We start from the raw sequence: 21,884 nt of genomic DNA, 5'->3' as shown, positions 1-21,884 counted from the left end.
CTAAAATCACCTCCAAGTAATAACTGTCTTGGTGATTTCCTTAACAAGTATATCAAGTCATCTTTGAAGAAACGTGCCCTGTCAGCTCGATGAGAACTTCCTGAAGAGGCGTACAAGTTGATGATAGTCACATCATAGATATTTAGTTCTATTCCCCTTCCGGATTCCAGTCGTTCCACCTCGCTTACTGTAATCCCTTCCCTTACCAAAATAGCTGTTCCAACACTTGTTTCGGGAGACACATTTATGTAACTGACAAAACCGGGAATTACCAAATCCGAAATTAGAACTTCTTGTAACAGGGCAATATCAGTCGCGGATTCGTACAAAAATTCCTTAAGGGCCGATAATTTCAAACCGGTCGTGATTTTATTTATGTTTATAGTGGTGACAGAATAAGATTGCGTCATTTTGCTGTCACTATGTAGTTGTTTTGTTGAACTAATTTAGTTTGCTGTGGTTCAGGGTTCAGTTAAGCTGTAACAGTTTTCTCGGAAGGCTGAACATGGAATAACACTTCAATCAGTTTGTTAGTGACTGTCCCGTTTTTTTCTACTTCTGATGTTTTCTCTTGTACCGCAAGCAGACTGATTTCTTGGTAAACTTTCTGATTTTTCCTCCAGTGATTCGTGTACGACCGTTTCGGACTGAACATTCGTTGGGCTTGGGTCGCCCCTACTGGATTTTCCCTTCCCTTGGTTACGAGCTACATTCTCATTTGGTTGCGTCGGTATTTTACTTCACAGCTTATCTGGAGCAGCAGCTGACGCTTTAGCAATTTCGGTTGCCGGAGCCTGCCCTGAGGTGTTGACCGTGATTTCAGTTTGGCCACCACTTCCTCGTTCTTTATTAATTTCACCCACTTTCTGATCGAGGGAAACAAATGGAGACTGCAGTTTTGCATTCTCTCCCTGAATTTGTGTATTAACAGATAGATTCTGATCTTTGCAATCGGCTACTGCACCTGTTGTTTCTTGCAAATTAATGCTGCTTACACCCCCTTCATTTTCTGGTACCGTATGTGTATTATCTTTCTGTTCATTAGTTTCCATTCGCATTTTGCGTTCAGGTTCCCCTGTCTTCTCATCGCACTGTTTTTGCTTGCGAAGTGAGGGAGTGGGACAAGACAGCTCGTCCTCTGAACAACTATCAGTTATCTCCAGAGGTCGTTTTTTCGGTTGCATTTCAGTTTCACGAGTAGTGGCAACGGGGTTTCCTTTTGTTGTTAACGGGGGAAATCGACTGTTATCGTGAAGGGAGACATCAGCTTGTCCCACTGCGTTAACATCCTCAACCAGTTGTTCCGGGCTATTCTTTGGTAACAGATCATTTAAGGTAAGCTTCTGACGCTGTATCAAATTACTTTTAAGCACAACAGTTCGCCGCGGACATTCCTGTCTGAAGTGGCCGGTTTCGTTACATATATGACAAGTAGCTTCCTGACCTACAAAAACAATTTGTGCCTTATACCCACAAACAGTTATGTGAGACGGAATATTCATCTTAACGTCCATCTCTACACAGCGGACCCCGTTAAAACACTGCAGTTTAAAGCGAGGCGACCATCTTTCATTTGCAATTGATTTAACGTCTCTGTAGTTTAAAAGAGCTTCCTTAATCTTATCATTTTCAATTTCAATGGGGAGATTCAAGACACGAACGGTTTTGTAATGAATGTCCGCTCTATATATGGAAACCTTACTTTTATAACCATTTCTATGCACAAAATCTACTTCATAGCCCCACTTTCGTAACACTTTATCAACAGTCGAAGAACGGTTTCAGAATTTAGACCAATTACCTGTGTAATCCAGTCATCGATTTCCAGAGATGTCGGCTGAACAGGACGGGATTCCTTGTCAAAAGCAAATACCAGAGTATTCTTCCTGAGGTTTGTAGCCATGGTTAATCCAGCGAAGCAATTTCGGTTAAACAACCGAAATTCCAAGTAGCAGCAGCAAGACCAGAAAGAGCGATCAGATCACAAGGAACAGGAACGAACACGGAGATTAACGGACGGACGGCACTCGGCGAAGCACAAGTACAGCGATGTAAACACTGAAGTGGCTCACATCATCCTTGATGTTGCTTATCTTGCACATGGGCTACTTCGTTTCTATATTTTGCTTATTTTTTTATAGTTCCACACAACTTCTTCCTGTTTTCTCGATTGATCTGTGTTCAGTTTTTCAAGGCCTATCCACTGTGCCAACTTATAACTAAATCTGAGGGGGGTGCGATGGGGAGGTTCCCTTGTGAGTATGGATCAAAATTTAGAATGATGCAGAAATGTGCTATGATCCCTTCAAATGGACCATTTCAGGAACTGTCACAAGTAATTTCGGAACCCTACTCCTCCCTATTGTAAACATAGCTCTCTAATCTTTGTGCCATCTCGCCCAATAATTGTGCTGTGCGGAATTTTCAAAGCTTTATGTCCTATTGTTTTCACTCTTCTCGTTGAAATAAAGATAATTTAAAGTGATAATAATAACAATAATACATAATTATAGTAGGTCGGTTTCACCTTAATCTCTAGCCGCGAATCATTTCACAATATGAATGTACTAGCTCCATCGTTCCTGCAACTGTAAGAAAACGACGGGAATTGTTCTTCATCTCAACTAAAATGAATTTTAGGTAGAAGATTGTGTTTTGCACGTGTCAGTAACGATTATCTTCTTAGCTTCTAAGTCAGCCATGAAAAAACATTCCAAAGAGAAGGTGTCGCGCCGAGTTTTAACGTTTCCAGAGATGTACGTTGAAGCCAGAGAGAAATATCGAGATTGCAGTGTGGTATCTTTGCTAGTGACGTGCTTTGGCTGGGCGTTGTGTGTTTTCTGCTAGGGCTCAGAAGACGTCAGTGTATAGTGCCGTAGGGAGGCTTAGAGTGCCGTTGTGTAAATGACTGTTTAATAACATAACCGAATAATTTTTCTTGTAAATATTTACGTCGAAATGAGTGACTGTTAGAAGGATATAGTTTTTAAACAAGAGAATAGTCCACAATCTCCGTGATTTTTCCGCTTAACGCCGCTATTGAATGTGTTTCATACCAGATATAAACTTCCCGCTTTGAAGGTAAGGTGCTGTTTCTAAAATTGTTTTGTAAGACGTCTAGAATAGCGTAATACTCGGTTAGGTGAATGTACGTTTGTTGGATCTTTGTCAGCTGTTTAAAAATTGGATTGCTAATATTTAAAACGTGGTACGGAAATATGATAGCGACGGCGTCTTAATTTATCTCGAAACATTTTATTCGTGGGAATAAATTTGCCTGGAAGACGAAAGGTAGATACGTCGTAGATATATCTAGCTGCGATGGACTTTGTTCTTCTCGTTTCTGCTGAGCAGTAAATAAAACATGCATACACGACCGGTTGTCAACAACGAACGTTTTGTTTTTGTATCTTCAACGGAATTTGTATTTATAAATTAAGGGGAATCAGTTATGTCGATATTATACTAACGAACAACGCCGTTTGCATAAAAAAAGATACCAAAAGCACTCCTTACTACAAACCAGCGGTTGGGAACTGATACAAGCATCTACAAAATCAAACGGCCTATGTAGATGCTGCTATGCTGAAGCTGTTAATTTCGTTGTTCAACCATTTAGTTTGCTTAAGACACTGTATTTTTCCGATGAAGTGAGTAGTTTGAATGAAAATACGTGATGTACAGGTTAATAGACTTTCCAGGAGTACCGGTAGGCATATTTTGTATTTTGGCTGGTTGGTGTATCATACATGTTCCTTATTTCAGGCGCAGTAACTCAGGAAGATGACACAGTATTTGCTGTCATTTACACTCATCAGACTGGTGCTTCCGATTTGTCTTTCAGCATGTAAGTAACCTTTTATTATTCATCGCAGCCGCCGCTATACTCACGTTGCTTAGATCTTGTAACTAAGAATGAGTGCCTATAGCTTTTGCTTTGATAGTTTGAGCATAGACTGAAGTATATTGTAGATAGAAACATTAACAGAATATACGGTACTTCAGTGGTAACTTGGGTGACTGGTGTGTTTTGTAATTCAAGTGACACAATTGAAGTCGACGTTGGCCTAATGTCACAGAGTAGTGATATATCAACAAATACTAATTTGCCATAATATGATAGCAGTATCTGGGAAGTAATGTCTTATTTTACCCTAGTATCATTATGTCTGATGTCCGTGTGTGTTAATATATAGGGGGAAACGCGTGGTATTAGCTTCCACCAAATCAGCATGTAGTTGTAACATAAAAAAAATAGAGCATAATTTCCTATCTGGGGGTCAATGGAAACATACAAAAGACAGTGTAAATCATTACTGCTCAGACCGGCTAAGATTGTCTCCACGAACTGAGAGTGCTTTTCACCTTAAACTTGCAGCGATGTACCTGTAATGTGGATTCATATGAGTAGCCAGTTCACAGTCTCCTATATGCTTAAGGGCAGAGTTTTGTGCTCGATACTAATGGTAATTCTGCGGGTGCGTGAGGAACTTGCAGGCTTCTATTTCCCGGAGGAGATCCCACAGCTTTATCGCGGCTACACGCGAGCACATCCGTGCTTACACTACGACATATCACGCACGTCACCTTAACACATGACTCGAGCTCGTGATAATTTGCACATGCTATTAGGTCTGTAGGCGAGCAGGCGTAGCGCTGTCTGTCTGGTCCGTCAGTGCGTATTGCGCGGGCGTTCAATTAACATGCCCTTCTACTGCATGGACGCTGCGTGCATGCATCAGTCCATCCGTGACGTCACATCCGCCGCAGCACGACAGCGACAAGCTCGAATCATATTGTCAGGTGGTGGCAACAGGAGTGCTGCTGCGTTGTAGGCAGAATCATCTACTTAATTTCATTTGTATTGTGGGATATAGCACATCATCGTGCTGACGATCAGCACATTTAATATGCTGGATGATATATACGATCATGCTTCTGATAAAGCACTTGTGAAATAGGTAATTTCATAGCGTATGCTACGACGCATTGTGATGGTGTATAGTCAAACAAAATCGAACGCACTTGGGTTTGTGATCTTCAGGAAGATAACCATGAATGAGAACTAAAATTTGTCCTGTTGAAAGCGCGACAGTTTAGTGGTTGCGAGGGATTGTTTTACGCAGTTTGTGTATATTTCATTTCGTTTTTGCCTTCAGGGTTCAGTTTTAGTCCCACATCATCTCCAGATACAACGTAGAAAAATGTGTTACGTTACAATCACAGAAGGGTGCATCGTGTATTTTCTCTGTCTAATCCTGTAAAAGAAAAAAAATTTCAGCAGTTCCTGGATTTATAAGTTGATCAAAGTAGTTAGCTTTTTTAACGAGAAAAAGTTGTTTCATATCTCAACAGGTTACTTAAAAATTGTCTACGTGCATTGTCATATTGGAATAGTGACACATTTAAAGTTCTACTTGTCTAACAGTGGACTCTTTCAAATATTTTTAAGAAGTTGTACGGTTCAGTAATTCATATGATGTCTCCTTTAACTAAAGTCACAGTCAAAGAATTTAGTGAAGAAGACTGTGTGCTCGAACTTGCTGCTTCCGGTCCCGCAGACAGCGCTATTGCCGATCGATGTTACTGCAGCAAAGCTCTAGTTGTCGTTTCTGAGGCGTTCTGACGTCTTCAGCACAGCTAGACGTGCGGAGACGCAAATTTAAGATCCACCGACTGCAAACTCCAGCTCCATAAAAAAGTGGCTACCCTTTAAAAACAGCTACAACTAATCTTCGTATGCACAGATTGTAACTACATTAGCAAGCTATACACACAATTTATCATTCGTTGTTTTAATGTTATCGTGTCTGCTGTCAATACGTACATTATATACATGAGAAATGTGTGCAGTATTTGCGAGACAAAGTCCCCAATGCTAAAGCACTTAAAACGACACCTGTTTCAAGTGGAATTTGTTGTAAAAATGATCAGCATGTGAAACAAAAGTTCATACCGCAGCCACAGGTGTCGAAAGGTACTGCCACTAATGGAGGGGACTAATATCACTATTTTACAATTCTGGAACGCACTGAGAATTTCTCCGCGCGCCGAGACCTCTGCTTTTTAAGTGGCACAATATTTCTAATGGAGTTTATGCTGTGATCTGGCAGAATTTTTCGGACACACACATTCGTCTACTGCTTTGGAATCTGAGATTTGTGTTTAAAATTCTCTTGCGATGTCTCAACCACTACGAGAAGACACTTTACTCAAAGAACAACGCCTAAAAGCACTGTTTACATACGATGCTTGTCGTGAAGCCGTTGTTATATGTTTTAAGTTGTAGATACCGACCACAAACAGTGTCGACCATTCTGCCACAGTTCAGTGTCATATCGCCATCTATAAAGAAAGTAAATTCACAGGTGGTACCGAATCACATTGAAGACTTGTTAGAAAATTTGCTGACACTCGTGTCGCAATAAGTTACCCTGGAGTGAAACGTTATTTACAGCTTATACTGAGAGACAACTAACTGAACAAGTGGTAGTGAAGGGACCGAGACAGGTTTGTAGCCAATTCCCTGTGATATTCAATCTGTAAATAAAGCAAGCAGTAAGGGAAACAAAATAAAAATTTGGACAGGGAATTAAAGTTCGGAGAGCAGAAATAAAAACTTTGAGGTGTGTCGACGGGCGTTGTAAATCTGTCCGAGACCGAACATTTGAGAGGAATGGACAGTTTTCTGCGAATGGTCTCACTCTAAATTTCAAAGAGACAACATACTCAGTTCTGCACGTCTAGAGGTACTACATCAGTGATGAGTTTAACACATGTTCAGTAAGTAATAAATAGGAGAGTAACTTCAAAATACTTAGATGTCTGTATTGACAATTTAAAGTGGAAAGAACACGTTTCGGAACTCCTAAAACAACTCAGTTCAGCCACGTTTGCACTTAGAATCAGTTGCAGACCTTGGGGAGAGGCAAGTCAATAAGTTGACATACGTTGCATACTTGTATTCAATAATTTCATACTGCTTAATATTCTGGGGTAACTATCTTTGAGAAGGAAAGTCTGTGCTGTAAGAATAATATGTGGTGCTTACACACTCATGTCGTAGACTAGGCATTTCGACTACTGCCTCACAGTATATTAATCCCTCGTGAAGTGCGCTGTAAATAATCCAATCCAGTTCAAAAAGGACTATGATGTAGATAATTACAATACCGGAAGAAAAAGTGACATTCATTACACCACATTAAGGATGTCTTTAGCAAGTAAAAGACGTGCACAATGTTGCCACCATACTTTTTAGTCACCCAGTGGTATAAAATGCCTGACAGACAGCAAGTTAAATTTGAAAACAAACTGAAAAGTTTCTTCTTGACAAGTCTACTCTGCAGAAGAATTTCTAGTTTGTGCAGGAATTATTCACTCACAACTGTACTCTTAAAAAATTGCAGATCAGTGGGTATGTATATTTAGATATCAACGTGTAATGTGAGTCTAAAACGACTCGTTGCGCGTCATTATGCGTAATTGTGCAAATGGTCAACAGAACATGAAACTAACCAGTGGCCTTAAAAGAGATTATAAGATGTCACCAATTGTAAAACAAGGGTAGGGGAGTGTAGTAGGAACAGATCAAGCTACGCCCAAAGAATTAGGTTAAGGAATGAGAAACTGAAATTACTGAAAGAGGTTTACTGGTTGAGCAGCGAAATAACTGACCATAGCCGAAGTAAAGAGGATATAAAATGCCGATTGTCAATAGCAAGAAAATATTTCCTGAGAAAGAGAAACATTTTAACATCGAATGAGATCCATTATGGATAAAATAACATAAATTTGTCTCAGGAAGTCGAAAAGTATTTCTGTGGAAGTGCAGTGTGGATGATAAACAGTACACACGAGAATATAAAATTTTGAAACGAGATGTTAAAAAGAGAATGTTTAAGGGTAGTACCTTGAAGAGGTACTGAATCAGGATAAAAGTCGTTTCTGGCACAACTTGACTCACAGGAGGTATCAAGGAAGAGAGATTTGTAAATAGAGGGAAGTGTGGTGGGAAAGCTCGTGCAGGCAGAGCAAAGCAGTAAGTAGGTTCAAGTGGATATACAGTAAGTTGACAAAAGTCGTGGCATACCTGCTGATACCGTGTCGGACCCTCCTTTTGCCTGGCATAGTGCAGCAGCTCGACGTGACATGGACTCAACAAGTCGTTGGAAATCCCCTGCAGAAGTATTGATCCATGTTGCCTCCGTTGGGTGGACAAATCAGTCTCTCGAAGTATCCTGAACGTTCTTCAAACCAATGGCGAACAATTGTGGCCCGATGACACGGCTCATTGTCATCCATAAAAATTTGATCGTTGTTTTGGAACATGAAGTCTATGAATAGCTGTAAATGGTCTCCAAGTAGACGATCATAACCGTTTCCAGGTAATGATCGGTTCAGTTGGACCAGATGACCCGGTCCATTCCGTGTAACCACATCGCTATGGAGCCACCAGCAGCTTGCACAGTGCCTTTTTGACAACGTGGATCCACGGCTTCATGGGGTCAGTGCCACACTGGAACCCTACCATCAGCCCTTACCAACTGAAATCGGGACTCATCTGACCAGCCAGCTAGGATCCAACCGATGTAGTCACGAGCCCAGGAGAGGCGCTGCAGGCGATGTGCTGTTAGCAAAGGAACTCGCTTCGGTCGTATGTTGTCCTGGCCCATTAACACCAAATTTCGCCGCGCTGCCCTAATGGATTCGTTTGTCACATGTAACTCTTTGATTTCTGCGGTTATTTCACGCAGTATTGCTTGTCTGTTGCCGTTAAGAACTCTACGCAAATGCCGCTGCTGTCAGTGGTAGTGAAGGTCCTCCTGTGTTGTCTGTGATGGGAGGTAATTCCTGAAATTTGTTACTCTCGGCACACTCTGGACGCTGTAGATCTTGAATACTGAATTCAGTAACGATTTTCGAAATGAAATGTCCCATGCGTCTAGCTGCGACTACCATACCGCAGCTGTAATCACGTCGGAAACCTTTTCACGTGAATGCCCTAATGAAGTTGACAGCTCTGACAATGCACTGCCCTTTTCTACTTGTGTACGCCATACTACCGCCATCTGTATACGTGCATAACGCTGTCCGATGACTTTTGTCACCTGAGCATTTGTTGCAGTAGTTATGCAGAGATGAAGAGGCTTATCGTGGAGAGTCCATCAAATCACATTTCACGTTCAATACAGTAACATTATGCACAATCATTGAAAAAAAATCTCCTAAATGGGGGAAAACAAATAGTCCCATTACCAGACCACAAATTTCATTTGTGAAGCTGACGATAAATTAGTTTCGTGCTTAAGATTCTTTGCTTTGGCCGTATAATTTTGCAGTCGTACTTAAATGTCTTTCTTCTCGAGAGTCAGTTGTATGACGGGACCAAATGTCATGGCGAAGCTTGCCCGATCGATCGGAATCATCAAACACGAATGTGAGGATCGTAGGAACCGCCACTTGTTTTTTAGTAGACGTCTGTCAATGCTGAATAAGCATGCAAGACTTCCGTTGCAGTAGTTATGCAGAGATGAAGAGGCCACACGGTCGATATGGCACAGAATGTCAGGTGCAAGTCGTCTGTGATTTTTCCAGATTGTTTCACCACATTTGAAGAACCATTTTCCTCGCAGTTCCTAGTCAAATCCACATCCAGCAGTCCTGTAAATTTCCCTTTTATTTGTGTACATTAACTATATGCGCTAAATGTTGGCCATGTTTGAGTAGGTTTACGTAATTAAAAAAAAAAAAAGATGCACTGATTCCTTTGAGGAAGACGCGGCCCTTTTTGTATCATCTTTCTCTCATCCGAAATAGTGCTCCTGACCTGCTGATATGGATATCAACGGGACGATAAGATCTTTCATTCCTTCCTCTGTATGCTATTTAATGTTCGGCCATAGTTTTGTTCTTGCTAATCTGAGGTTAGTATGTCTCCTAATTCTTTTTTACACATCCATTAGGAACTTAAACTAGTTGGCGATTTGTGTTTATAAAATGACGAGATTAATTGTGGCGAAATTTGTTCATCGCCGGCCGCTGTGGCCGAGCGGTTCTAGGCGCTTCAGTCCGGAACCATGAGACTGCTACGGTCGCAGGTTCGAATCCTGCCTCGGGCATGGATGTCTGTGATGTCCTTAAGTTAGTTAGGTTTACGTAGTTGTACGTCTAGGGGACTTACGACCTCAGATGTTAAGTCCCATAGTGCTTAGAGCCATTTTTGAACTTGTTAATCTATTTATTTCGAATTAAATAAGGCGTCATAATTGATCGACTACACTGCGCCTAGCTAAGGTGACAGAAGTTTTCGTTTTACAAGGATATTCGCATTAACGCGTCATACTGGATGCAGGCAACCTCAGTTACACTAGTCACTAAAAGCAAATTTGTGTACCGGGCGCTCGCTAAGTAACAGAACGAAGTTTAAATCATTTACTTGGAAGCTGCTGCCAACTTTCACTGAAATACATAAAAAGTGATGCTTTAAAACGTAAAAAGAAGTGCTTTTCGGAAGTGTGTCGCTGCAGTGGATTCTGTAGCTTATGAAGAGGCATAGTCAAATGTGGGCATCGACAGAGTGCCTCTCGGCCATTGTGCATAATTTTGTAGTCTGCAAGTCACAGACTCCGACACACAGAAAATATGGAACAGCTGCAGCATAACTGGAGCTGTTCTGGTCATAATCTTTGTCTTTGTAAGAAGAGAATCGCATGCATTTTTCACCTGTGAAAAAACCACACCACACCAAGCTTCTTACAGTACTTTTCCGAATGACAGAATTTTCATTTTTCTGTTTTATTTGGATTTTGCTGTACTTGCGCTTGAGGCAACGTGTTTCCTGTAGCTTGTTTTAATTTTTTTTTATGTTTTATTATTGCGAAGAGATAACTGCTGAACATCATATGTTCTAAAATTTCATTTGATCTGTCATGTATTGTTGCAATGATCTGGTGGTGTTTTTGTTTTGAGCAACAGTGTAAATAAGCTTCATCACACTCCCTCAGTGCTTAACGCAACTTGTGTACCTTTTATATGCAAGTGGAAGGCAGCAAAAATTTTGACATTCGGAGTAAGATGTTGACTGATATTTAGTGAAATGATTTAACCACAATCAAAAATGCCTGTCATGAATTGTTACAATCCAAGATCGCTCAAGACCAGGACTTTCTCTGATCTACTTCGTGATAGCAAAAAACGAGTCGCCCTTCCTTGAACTACTTCGGGGCATTTTTTCGATGTTGTTATAACCAGAGACCACGCTTTGTGGGCATGGTTGAAACGTATGGCCAATTTTTTTTAACTATATTTATCGTGTATTGAAACTTCTTGCTAGCTTAAAACTGTGTGCTGGACCGAGAACGAACTAGGGACCTTTGCCTTTCGCGGGCAAGTGCTCTACCATCTGAGCTACCCAAGCACGACACACGTACTACTCGGCTTTACTTCCACCAGTACCTCATCTCCTACCTTCCAAACTTCAGCTTGCTCGCCAAAGGCAAAGGTACAGAGTTCGTGTCTCGGTCCGACAGACTGTTTTAATCTGTTCGCAAGTTTCAAATCAGCGCACACTCCGCAGCAGAGTAAAAATATCATTCTGGAAATTATCGTGCATTATTAAATTTGAAACTGTAACGAACCACGAGCGATTTAAGTTTGAAATGAAATGCAGCTGGTGACGCGATGTCACGCGGGAAGCAGCCATGGAATGTTCCGGAGAGGAGCCGATACACTGCGGCCGACTGTGACTCACCCACCGAATTAACTGCCTCCACGCTGCAGGTAGCGGCGAGCTGAAGTGAACGTTTACCACCTCTGTTCTCTGCCTTCTGAAACGTAGCTGATGTGAAACATCCGATGTATTACACAAGAAAGTTGATTGAAAATTCCAGTTAGGCGAACTTATGTTTACCGTGGACACGCCAATGAAATCCACCAATGCCACGAATTTCCTACCGTGTAATCCGTCTCTACCTATCTGGTGCGTCGTCTCCAAAGATGCTGTCTAGTGCGCGTTAACTACTCGGGTCAGTTTATGCGATTCTAGTTGTACTGAAGGAGTGAACGCGGATTCCGAAAACAACGATCGTGTGAAACCTAGCTCTGTCTGTTAGTCCATGAGATCAAGAAGCCAGTGGATACCGCCGACCAGTGGATACCGACTTTAGGAAGACGATTGAGTTTCTCACCGTCGTCTAAAATACTAAATAAGAGTGATAAGTAGTATCAGATAGCTCTGTTACTGAATTGAGGAGTACGTAGGTAATAGAACACAGTGTGCCAGTGCCTGATGATCTGGAAAATGTGCTGTCAAGGGCAACAGTCAAACATTGTGGTAAGTCAGGATAGCACGGGCAACATGCGGTCTTATGTTATCTTGTTGAAAGATAATGATGCGGAGTCTTCGAAAATAGATCACAGTCACTGGTCATAATACGTCAGGAATGAAATGGCTTTTGTCCAAATGGCAGCTATATGAACCAGAGGCGATTGTGTTGCGCAGTGAAAGGCACCCCGTGCCAACGCGTCAGGTGCTGGGTCCGTATGAGGATGATGAAAGCAATCTGGCAACAGTCACTCTCCTTAGAGTACCCACACAGGAATACGCCCACCGTTATGCTGTACACACAAACGGGACTCGTCTGAAAAGATAGCGTGGTGCCACTCCCGTGTTCAGTGTTGTCTGGCACACCACTGCCAGTCGGACTCTTTCTGCTGACACTCGGTGGTGCTACAGACGTCGTCTCACTGCAAACAAGCCCATTTCCTCACTCGGATTATGTGACGTGGCTGTACGATCGTGCACAGCCGAGTGGACAGCGTCTCTGCACTCTCAGGTGCTAGTCGTGTGGCGGACGTTGAATGTGGTCCTCCTGAACCCAATTTCATATTCGCACGGCAGTCATCGAATCTCAACCAACACGAGCAGCATTATTGTGAAAAGATAAACCACAGTGTTGGTAGGCCGTGATCCTGCTGCTGCGTGTTCCGAAATGTGTTCGTAACCGATTCTCATACTTTTTTTTTTAGTTGTCGTTCTTATGAATGGGTTAATGGGGCCCACCACGAATTCCTCTCCAGTGCCATCATTTTCATCTCAGAGTAGCACCTGCACTCTACTTCCTTAATTATTTGCTGGATGAATCCCTGACTCTATCCTCCTCCACGTTTTTAACTTTCTAGAGCTCCCTCTTGTACCATAAAGTCATTCCCTGATGCCTGAACAAATGTTGTATCGTCCTGTCTCCACTCCTTGTCAGTGTTCTCCATGTATTTCTTTCCCCTCTGATTCTACGGAGAACCACCTTCTTCCTTACCTTATGATTCCACCTAATTTTCAGCATTCTTCTGTAGCACTATAGTTCGGTTTCCTTCTGTTCCTGCCGCGCGGGGTAGCCGCACGGTCTGAGGCGCCTTGTCACGGTCCGCGCGGCTTCCCCTGTCTGAGGTTCGAGTCCTCCCTCGGGTATGGGTGTGTGTGTTTCGTCCATAGCGTAATTTAATTTAAGTTGGATTAAGCAGTACGTAAGCATAGGGACCGATGACCTCAGCAGTTTGGTCCCATAAGACCTTCCCACATATTTCGTTCTGTTCCAGTTTTCGCACAGTCCATGATTCACTACTATACAGTGCTGCGCTGTAAACGTACATTCTCAGAAATCTCTTCCTCAAATTAACGCCTGTGTGTGATACTAGCAGACTTTTCTTGGACAGGAATGTTCTTTTTGCCAGTGCTAGTCTGATTTTTATGTTCTCTTTCCTCCGTGCATCATGGTTTATTTTGCTGCCTAAGTAGCAGAATTCCTTAACTTCGTCTACTTTGTGATCCCCAATTCTGGTGTTATGTTTCTCGCTGTTCTCATTTCTGCTACTTCTCGTTACTTCCGTCTTTCATCGGTCTACTTCAATTCACATTCTGTACCCACTCGACTGTTCATTCCATTCAACAGATCTAGTAATTCTTTTTCACTTTCACTGAGGATAGCAGTATCTTCAGCGAATCTTATCACTGATATCCTTTCACGTTGAATTTTAATCCCACTCTTGAACCTCTCTTTTATTTCCGTCATTGCTTATTCGATGTATAGATTGAATAGTATGGACGAAAGACTACATCGCTGTCTGGACTTCGTTCTCGGTCTTCCAGTATTATTGTTCCATCGTGGATCTCGTACGTACTGTATATTATCCGTCTTTTCCTATAGCTTACCCCTACTTTTCTCAGAATTTCGAACATCTTGCTCCATTCTTACACGAGGCGTAACATGATCTTCTCGCAAAGAAAAACATTCAAATGCGATGTCAGAACGAAAAAAAAACCGCTGTGTAATCTTTCCATGTAGACAGAGTGTAGATGGCATTACTCCCGGTTACTTTCTGCAGTCACGATAAAATGCTAATCATATGCAAAATCAGACATGTAGTACACAGTCCATGCCAAGTTTACTTTTGTTACATGCTGCCTTCATGGTGTTGCACGTTTAATGGCTAGCACTAAACAAATAATTTAACGGAGAACGTCAGAGGCTGTCCCTAGATGATGATGATGATGATGATGATGATGATGATGATGTACAAAGAGAAGCCGCTTCATCGTAGTTAAACGCAGGACGACCTGCAGAGGACCGACGTCTGGTGCAGGGGCTGGCAGGCGACACACGGAAACGTGTAAACAGGCCGGACGACCCGTTGTTGTTTGACTGCACCACTGCCGAACATTCACTGGAAGCAGCCAAGTCCATTAATACGTGGGAGTACGTCTATCGAGGGTTTTAAAGTGGAATGACCACTTGACACTAAACGAAGTACAAGGTAATGCCAGACTTTTGTTGAAGGAATACTCAAGGAAGAAGTAGCTTGCAAAATCCTAGTTCGGCCGAGACTTGAATATTGCTCCTCAGTTGAGGACACATACCAGATAGAACAAACACATAAGATCCATAGAGTAGCAGTGCGTTTCGTCACGAGATCGTTTTGCAAGCACGAAAGCGTGACGGAGATGCTTTTCCACCTCCAATGGCAGACGCTTTACCGTCAAAATTCAGAGAGCGTACGTTCCTTCAACACTCAACCAACATATTTCCCCTTTATATTACTTCCCACTACATATAATCCTCCTAAAAACCAAGGATTTAAATGAGAGATACTCGATCTCTCACAGTCGTTCTTCAAGAGCATCATCGCGAATGGATCAGAAAGAACCAAGTGACAGTTAAACTCCGTAAGGTGGCTTGTGTAGTATAGATGGAGACGTAGTTTTTGCCCTGTAAGACGGTTCTTGTTTTCCGAGCACCAATGTAGGTTCGTTTCCTGCAACTATCGGCTCATAGGTGCTCAACATCAGCTGGCAGAAATATTGGAAATGACTTCCCCTGGGCAACAGGGATTCGTATCTCAGACTAAACAGTGCATAGAAGATTGCCTCAGGATGGTCTTCATTCCAGGAAACTAACGAGAAGTTTTGCACTGAACCAATGGAACCGACACGGTGGAAGGACCTGGGCTCTTGCACGTCAGCATTGGACCATTGGAGAAAGGAGTAATGTCATGTGTCCTGATGAGTCCAGGATTGGTCTGTACCGGACACTAGACGTGTTCGGTTGGGTAGAAGCGTTAGACAACACCAGGAACGCCGACACGTTCAGGAAGTCCATCCGTTTGCAGGTGGAAGTGTAATGTTCTGGGCGGCAATAATAATGGGACGGCAGACCCCTTTAATCTCAACTATGGCAATTTCACTGGTCCCCAATGCCACCAAGAGGCCTTACAACGATTTTAAGGTCCTTCAGACGTGAAGTCGGTGACAACCTCATCTTAGTCGATGACAGTGCAAGATCGCACCATACTCTAGAAGTGTCTTGGTATCTTCAAAGATGCAACATCAACCAAATGCATAGGCCAGCTCAGTCACCAGACGTGAGTTCAATTGAGCATACATGGGACCTGTTTAAGATGGCCATTGCACAGCCTCCGAATCCACCTCACAATCTTCAGGACCTCACTGAAGCTACCATTGAGGAGTGGGACCTCATACCCCAAGATAAACTTGGTCTCATCCAGAGCATGGCTCGCAGAGTTGAAGACCTCCGCCGTGTGGGGAAGGAGATACTCACTACTAAACACTGATAATCATCCTCATGAGATAAAGATTTTCAATATTTTTATTTTCAAGATGTACACTTAGGGGAGAGCCTGCTTCGTTTTTATAATGGTATTTTGTAACTAACCAAAATCATTCTTGTTTTCAGACGGAATTATGTTTATTTTGTTAATAAGGTATTGCACAAACATCAAGGGGTGTACAATAAGAAATCATTGTGGTAAACTCTGACATTCTAAACTTTCGTTGAGGTTTGTAGATAAACCGAAACCAGTTACCAATAAAATTGTATTTGTGCTCTTAACTATTAAGGGCTTTTCTGAATCTACAGCAATAACTATAGGTTTGGATCAGAGGCTCGCTCTTCTCTATGGGATTTGCGAAAACACTCGAAAAATAGTATGGCACACAGAAAATTTTAAACTGATGTTGGCAGCCCTCGGATGGCACCACACTACGGGACAGTGCTGGATATTCAATTCCCATGGGTCGGTCAAACGTGTAGCTGATATATGTGCATTTTATTGCATGCTGACATTACACAACGATAGCTTATCAGACCCCATCAACATATAAATTCCGTTGTTGCATACAGAGTGTGGGTTCTGAATATGCATAGACTGTTAATACTTTAAATAAGATGCCTAATCTATTGGGGAGGTCACACCTCTTTCATGAGTACATGCTTGGCGAGCATACTGCAGATTTATAGTCTGATTGTGTCACTTCTCCGACTCACTCCCTAGGACATATTCCATGTTGACAGTTTGTATTGCTTGTAGGATGTCCCTTTCTTCCTCCCCCAGATCTACTGGTGATGGGGCTACCTCTTTGGAATCCTCTCCCTGGAAGTCACACATCAGAGGCCCAACACTTGCCAGTGTGTGAAGGAGCGACAACACACATTGGGTCCCAGGGCTGCCCTCTCATCATCTGTTCCCACACTAACAGTAGCTAAGCCCTCACAAGAATCTCGACCACTAAAAGATTTTAAAAGAAAAGGAGGAGGAATCTCGGGAGAAAACTAATCCGGTGACCCTGGAGGCGCCAGATTATTCCATGCCATTGCGTTCTGAATCTGTGCTCATCAGTGTTGTTCCACCCCTACTGGTGACAGTGATCTTGAGATGTGACCTGTTCTCCTGGTCCATTCACGACTAACCAGGTCCCCCTCAATGTGATGAACCAGTGTAACTGCAGTTGGTGTCTCTGCCGCCTGCCAGAATTTCAGTAATTAATTTCTTCTTGTTTTTTGACTGTGTTGCTCTCAAAGGCAGACACTTCACTGATGACCATTCGCAAACTCTTTGAGGTTACTGTGCATTCTTTTAGAACCTTACTTATCATAAGAGGGCATCCGGAGGCGTATGTTCATTGTTATGCACAGATGTCGTCAGTGAGTAGATTCCCATCCATACCACGTTGGAGGCAATAGCATCCAAGTGCAAACGACCCCAGCGCTCACCATTTGTAACTCCTATTTACGTCCAGGCAGGACATTTACTCATCTTGAGAGCGCCATCTTAATCCAACAACTCTCTGCCCTATTTCTCATACTTGGCGACATCAATGTGCGCTACCTCCATTGGGAAGAACCACATTATCTGGTAGGGGCCTTGGGACTGATGAACCTTTTCCAATCTTGGTCTGTGTCCTCAGTGACAGAACTCATACCCACATAGTGCCACCATGACACCTTTGCGCCTATCAACCTTAGTGTCTTCCCCCTATCTCATGGCTTGTTTATAATGGACACTACACGAAAATCTTTGACATTTACTGCTGTAAATGTCACTTCCTTGTCATTGTCTAACATGCAAGTTATCACGTTGGGCTCACTGAAGAACCAAGTGCAGTTGTATAGTGTAAGACAGTGTCAAAGAGGAGATGGGGGATATTTCCAATGCAGTCACGTGTGCCTCTGAAACAGCTATCCCCCCCACCCCACCCCCTCTGCTGCCGGCCAGCCCCATCGTGGACCAAATATATTGAAACAGCTACTCACAAGGGAACCTCCCCATAGCGTCCCCCTCAGAATTAGTTATAAGTTGGCACAGTGGATAGGCCTTGAAAAACTGAACACAGATGAATCGAGAAAACAGGAAGAAGTTATGTGGAACTGAAGAAAATAAGCAAAATATAAAAACTGAGTAGTCCATGCGAAAGATAGGCAACATCAAGGACGATGTGAGCTCTGCACCACCGTGGTCCCGTGGTTAGCGTGAGCAGCTGCGGAACGCGAGAAGTCCTTGGTTCAAGTCTTCCCTCGTGTGAAAAGTTTAATTTTTTATTTTCAGACAATTATTATCTGTCCGTCCGATGCGAGGTAACTGCGCCGTAGTATGGGGACGCTACACCTAAACAAACATCGAAACACACGACGTCACTCGACTACAGCGCACGGAAGAGAGAGTATTCCTTCCAACGAGGCTCCCTGGCTAGCAGTTGACTGTTCGCTACTTTGGACGAGAGTGCATTAAATAAGTGAGGTGTATTCTGTGGGCAATATGAATCCAGCAAATATAGCTCGCGACTTCAATAATCATCGCACGTTTTTGCGGTGCGGTCGCAAAACACTGACACTAAACTTATTACAGTGAACAGACACGTCAATGAACGAACGAACAGATCACAACTTTGTGAAAATAAAAAAAGTAAACTTTTCGCTCGAGGGAAGTCTTGAACCAAGGACCTCTTGCTCCACAGCTGCTCACGCTAACCGCGGGACCACAGCGATCCTGAGCTCACACAGTCCTTGATGTTGCCTGTCTAACTGAAAATAAAAAATTAAACTTTTCACACGAGGGAAGACTTGAACCAAGGACTTCTCGCGTTCCGCAGCTGCTCACGCTAACCACGGGACCACGGTGGTGCAGAGCTCACATCGTCCTTGATGTTGCCTATCTTTCGCATGGACTACTCAGTTTGTACATTTTGCTTATTTTTTTCATAGTTCCACACAACTTCTTCCTGTTTCCTCGATTGATCTGTGTTCAGTTTTTCAAGGCCTATCCACTGCGCCATCTTATAACTAAATCTGAGGGGGGTGCGATGGAGAGGTTCCCTTGTCAGAATTGTAGAATAGCCTTGTAATGTCTCAAGTGGCCTCATTCACAGATCATCCTCCTCACTTTTCTGTGGCTTTTCAGTAAGTCTCGCTATCTAACTAAGTAAATTAATAATGAGTGCTGGGAACGCTTATTTCTCCTCCTTGGAAGCATATATCTCTTCATCCATAGCCTTCTGGGCCACCAAAGAGCTACAGCTGTTATGGGTCCCTTCCTTTAGGGCGGTATTTGTACAGATGCATCGGTTCTTTGTGAAAATCTTGCGACACACTTTCCGACAGTGTCGGTGTCCTCCTGTTATATGTTTACCTTTCAAATGATAGGCTGAATACGTATCCCTATACTTCACCCTATCGCGCCGAATTAGGTAATGAACCTTTCACTGCCAGGGAACTGATCCAGGCTGCACATAATATGGCCCCAGACCATGATTAGATTTATAATCAGATGATCCAGCAACTGCAAGTTACTCAGAAACTGCACGTTAATCAGAGGCTCCACATACTGAGGATCTTCGACTGTACTGGGCTAGGTGTTCTACCTTTGCAGTGGCAAGAGGGTATCATTGTTCCAAGCCTCAAGCCAGGCAGAAACCCAATGTCCATCGACAGCTACAGACCAGTTAGCCTCACCCATGTGCCCTGAAAACTGCATTAACCCACTAGATGTTTCATATTATTCATGGTACACTTGTGATATGGTAGTATGGGAAAATCCCTTCTTCCTCGTTGCCTCGGACTGTAACACCGCGTTCAAAGTCACTTGGCTTCCCACGGGTCCAAGAGAATGGCATACTGCATGGTTCTACGCCGAATATTGAATTCTTCCCCACCACCGCCAGTGAAATAGTGGCCTCCATGAGACCAGTGGTCACCATTGCGCTGTATGTCGACAGTTTTCTCTTTGGTGTAGCTCCAAATCCGTAACCTTCGCTGAATATCCGTTTCAAGGACCATCCAAAGGGCCTCCTCTTGGACTGTTTCCCATGGCTTCCAATTATCTTCCGCGAAAATGTCGTCATACCATGATCAGTCTTGACCCAGTACTGTGCCTCCATACCCAGAACTTCGATGTCGCAGGAGAATTCCGAGTTTTGTGAGTCTTCTTTAATAAACAGCTGACATCGCTCTCCCATAACTGTCTACTAAAGATTAGCTGTATGCAAAGATTAACACTCCCTGTTTCCTTGCCAACACCTCGTGACTTGTGGATTGCACTACTCTCCTCCATATTTATCTAGCACTGGTCTCGTCCTGATTGGACTATGGTTTCCACGTTTATAGCTCAGCGACAACTTCAGCACTGAAATTTTTTTCCCGCAAAAACTCGTGTTATGCACTTTTGCAGACTCAGTATAGTGCACCTGCACCCAGGACTTTACCTCGATAACCAGTTACTTGAAATCATTGAAACTTAAATGCTTAGGATATTTGACAATAAGTTAATGTGGTTACCATATATACGCCAGCGCAAGACAAATTGCTTGAGGACGCTTAATACCCTTTGATATTTCAGCAGCACCTCCTTGGTTGTAGAAATCACGGTTCTTCTGCAGTTTTACAAAGTTTTGATTTATCTTGCTTGGACTATAGATATCGTGCTTATGGATCAGCAGCACCATTAGTGTGGAGGTTGTTAGACCCTGCCCATCACAGTGATGTGCAGATAACTGGAGATTTCTGTATGAGCCCTGTAGAAGCTTGCATCCCACCACTGAGGGTCAGATGCCAACAACTCTTGGCGTACTATGCAATTACCATTTGGAGAACTGGGGAAGGACTGTGAGAGCGGACAGAGGAGAGATGGGACGCTGTGAGACACTGAGACGCTTCGTCTGGTTCATCCATTGAGGCCTGTCTGGCATGGCAGATGCTGCCAACAACTGTGTAGTCCTGAGCTTCTTGCTAATAAACAAGCCTCTCTACGCACACCTACAGTGCCTTTATAAGGCAGTGTCCCCTGGAGAGGTGTCTGACCATAGTCATACTGCCTGCTTAGTTGTCTTTTTCTGGGTCCCAAGTCATGTTGGTAACGCAAGGAATGAACTGTCTGAAGTGACTATTCGCCCAACATTTGCTTTGACAATCCCAGGTGCAGATGTGTGGGTGCAAATAAAAGCTCTCCTCACTCGGAAATGTAACATCATCTGGACAACTACTACCCTCTCTAACAAACTCAGCACAAACGGGGGAGACTAGTGCTGCATGGCGCTCATATTTCCATTCATCGTGAAAGGAATCCACTGTACTATGTCACTCTGGATCAGTCACACCAGATTAACCCATAGCTTTTTAAGCGAGAGCCACCCCCATGTCTGGATCCTTACGAACAGACGCTCTCACGTCGTGGTGGAATGTACTGTCCTGTTCTGTCCTCCCTCCCTCTGGCTCTCTATCCTAAGCGCAGTCTTCCACGTTCTTCGCCGTTAATATCTGTGGACGACACTCAGACTTTTGAACTGGCTGTCCGATTTCTCTGCGAAAGTGGTTCCCCCCCCCCCCCCTCAGATATACCGTTTTAAGCTACTTTCGGTGTGGGTTGTTTGGAGTTGGGACGTCTCCTGCCACGTGCTGGGTCTGGGGATCCACAACCTTACCTCCTTTTCCAGCTGCCTCGGCCATCCCTCTTTTATTCTGTTTTAATTGAGTTTAAATACAATTAGCCCCTTTTTCTGTCGCACCCTAATTTCTATTTCAGGCGTAGCGCTCCACTGAATA

At 43.2% G+C, this 21,884-nt stretch overlaps 1 protein-coding gene across 1 annotated transcript in view; it reads left to right on the top strand.

Annotated features, from left to right (window-relative positions):
- The first annotated feature begins 2,936 nt into the window (after window positions 1–2,936).
- The window catches only part of LOC126088449 (piezo-type mechanosensitive ion channel component), a 724,612-nt gene continuing 705,664 nt past the window's right edge, over window positions 2,937–21,884 (top strand). The window contains exons 1-2 of the mRNA XM_049906591.1: window positions 2,937–3,081; window positions 3,766–3,847. Of these exons, the coding sequence (XP_049762548.1) occupies window positions 3,784–3,847 (64 nt within the window). The 5' untranslated portion in view covers window positions 2,937–3,081; window positions 3,766–3,783. The remainder of the gene's footprint in view (window positions 3,082–3,765; window positions 3,848–21,884) is intronic.

Source organism: Schistocerca cancellata, chromosome 6, assembly GCF_023864275.1.
Source record: "Schistocerca cancellata isolate TAMUIC-IGC-003103 chromosome 6, iqSchCanc2.1, whole genome shotgun sequence".
Classification (NCBI taxonomy): Eukaryota; Metazoa; Arthropoda; class Insecta; order Orthoptera; family Acrididae; genus Schistocerca; species Schistocerca cancellata.
The sequence above is the reverse complement of the archived record's forward strand: the minus strand, read 5'-3'. Positions and strand labels throughout refer to the sequence as shown.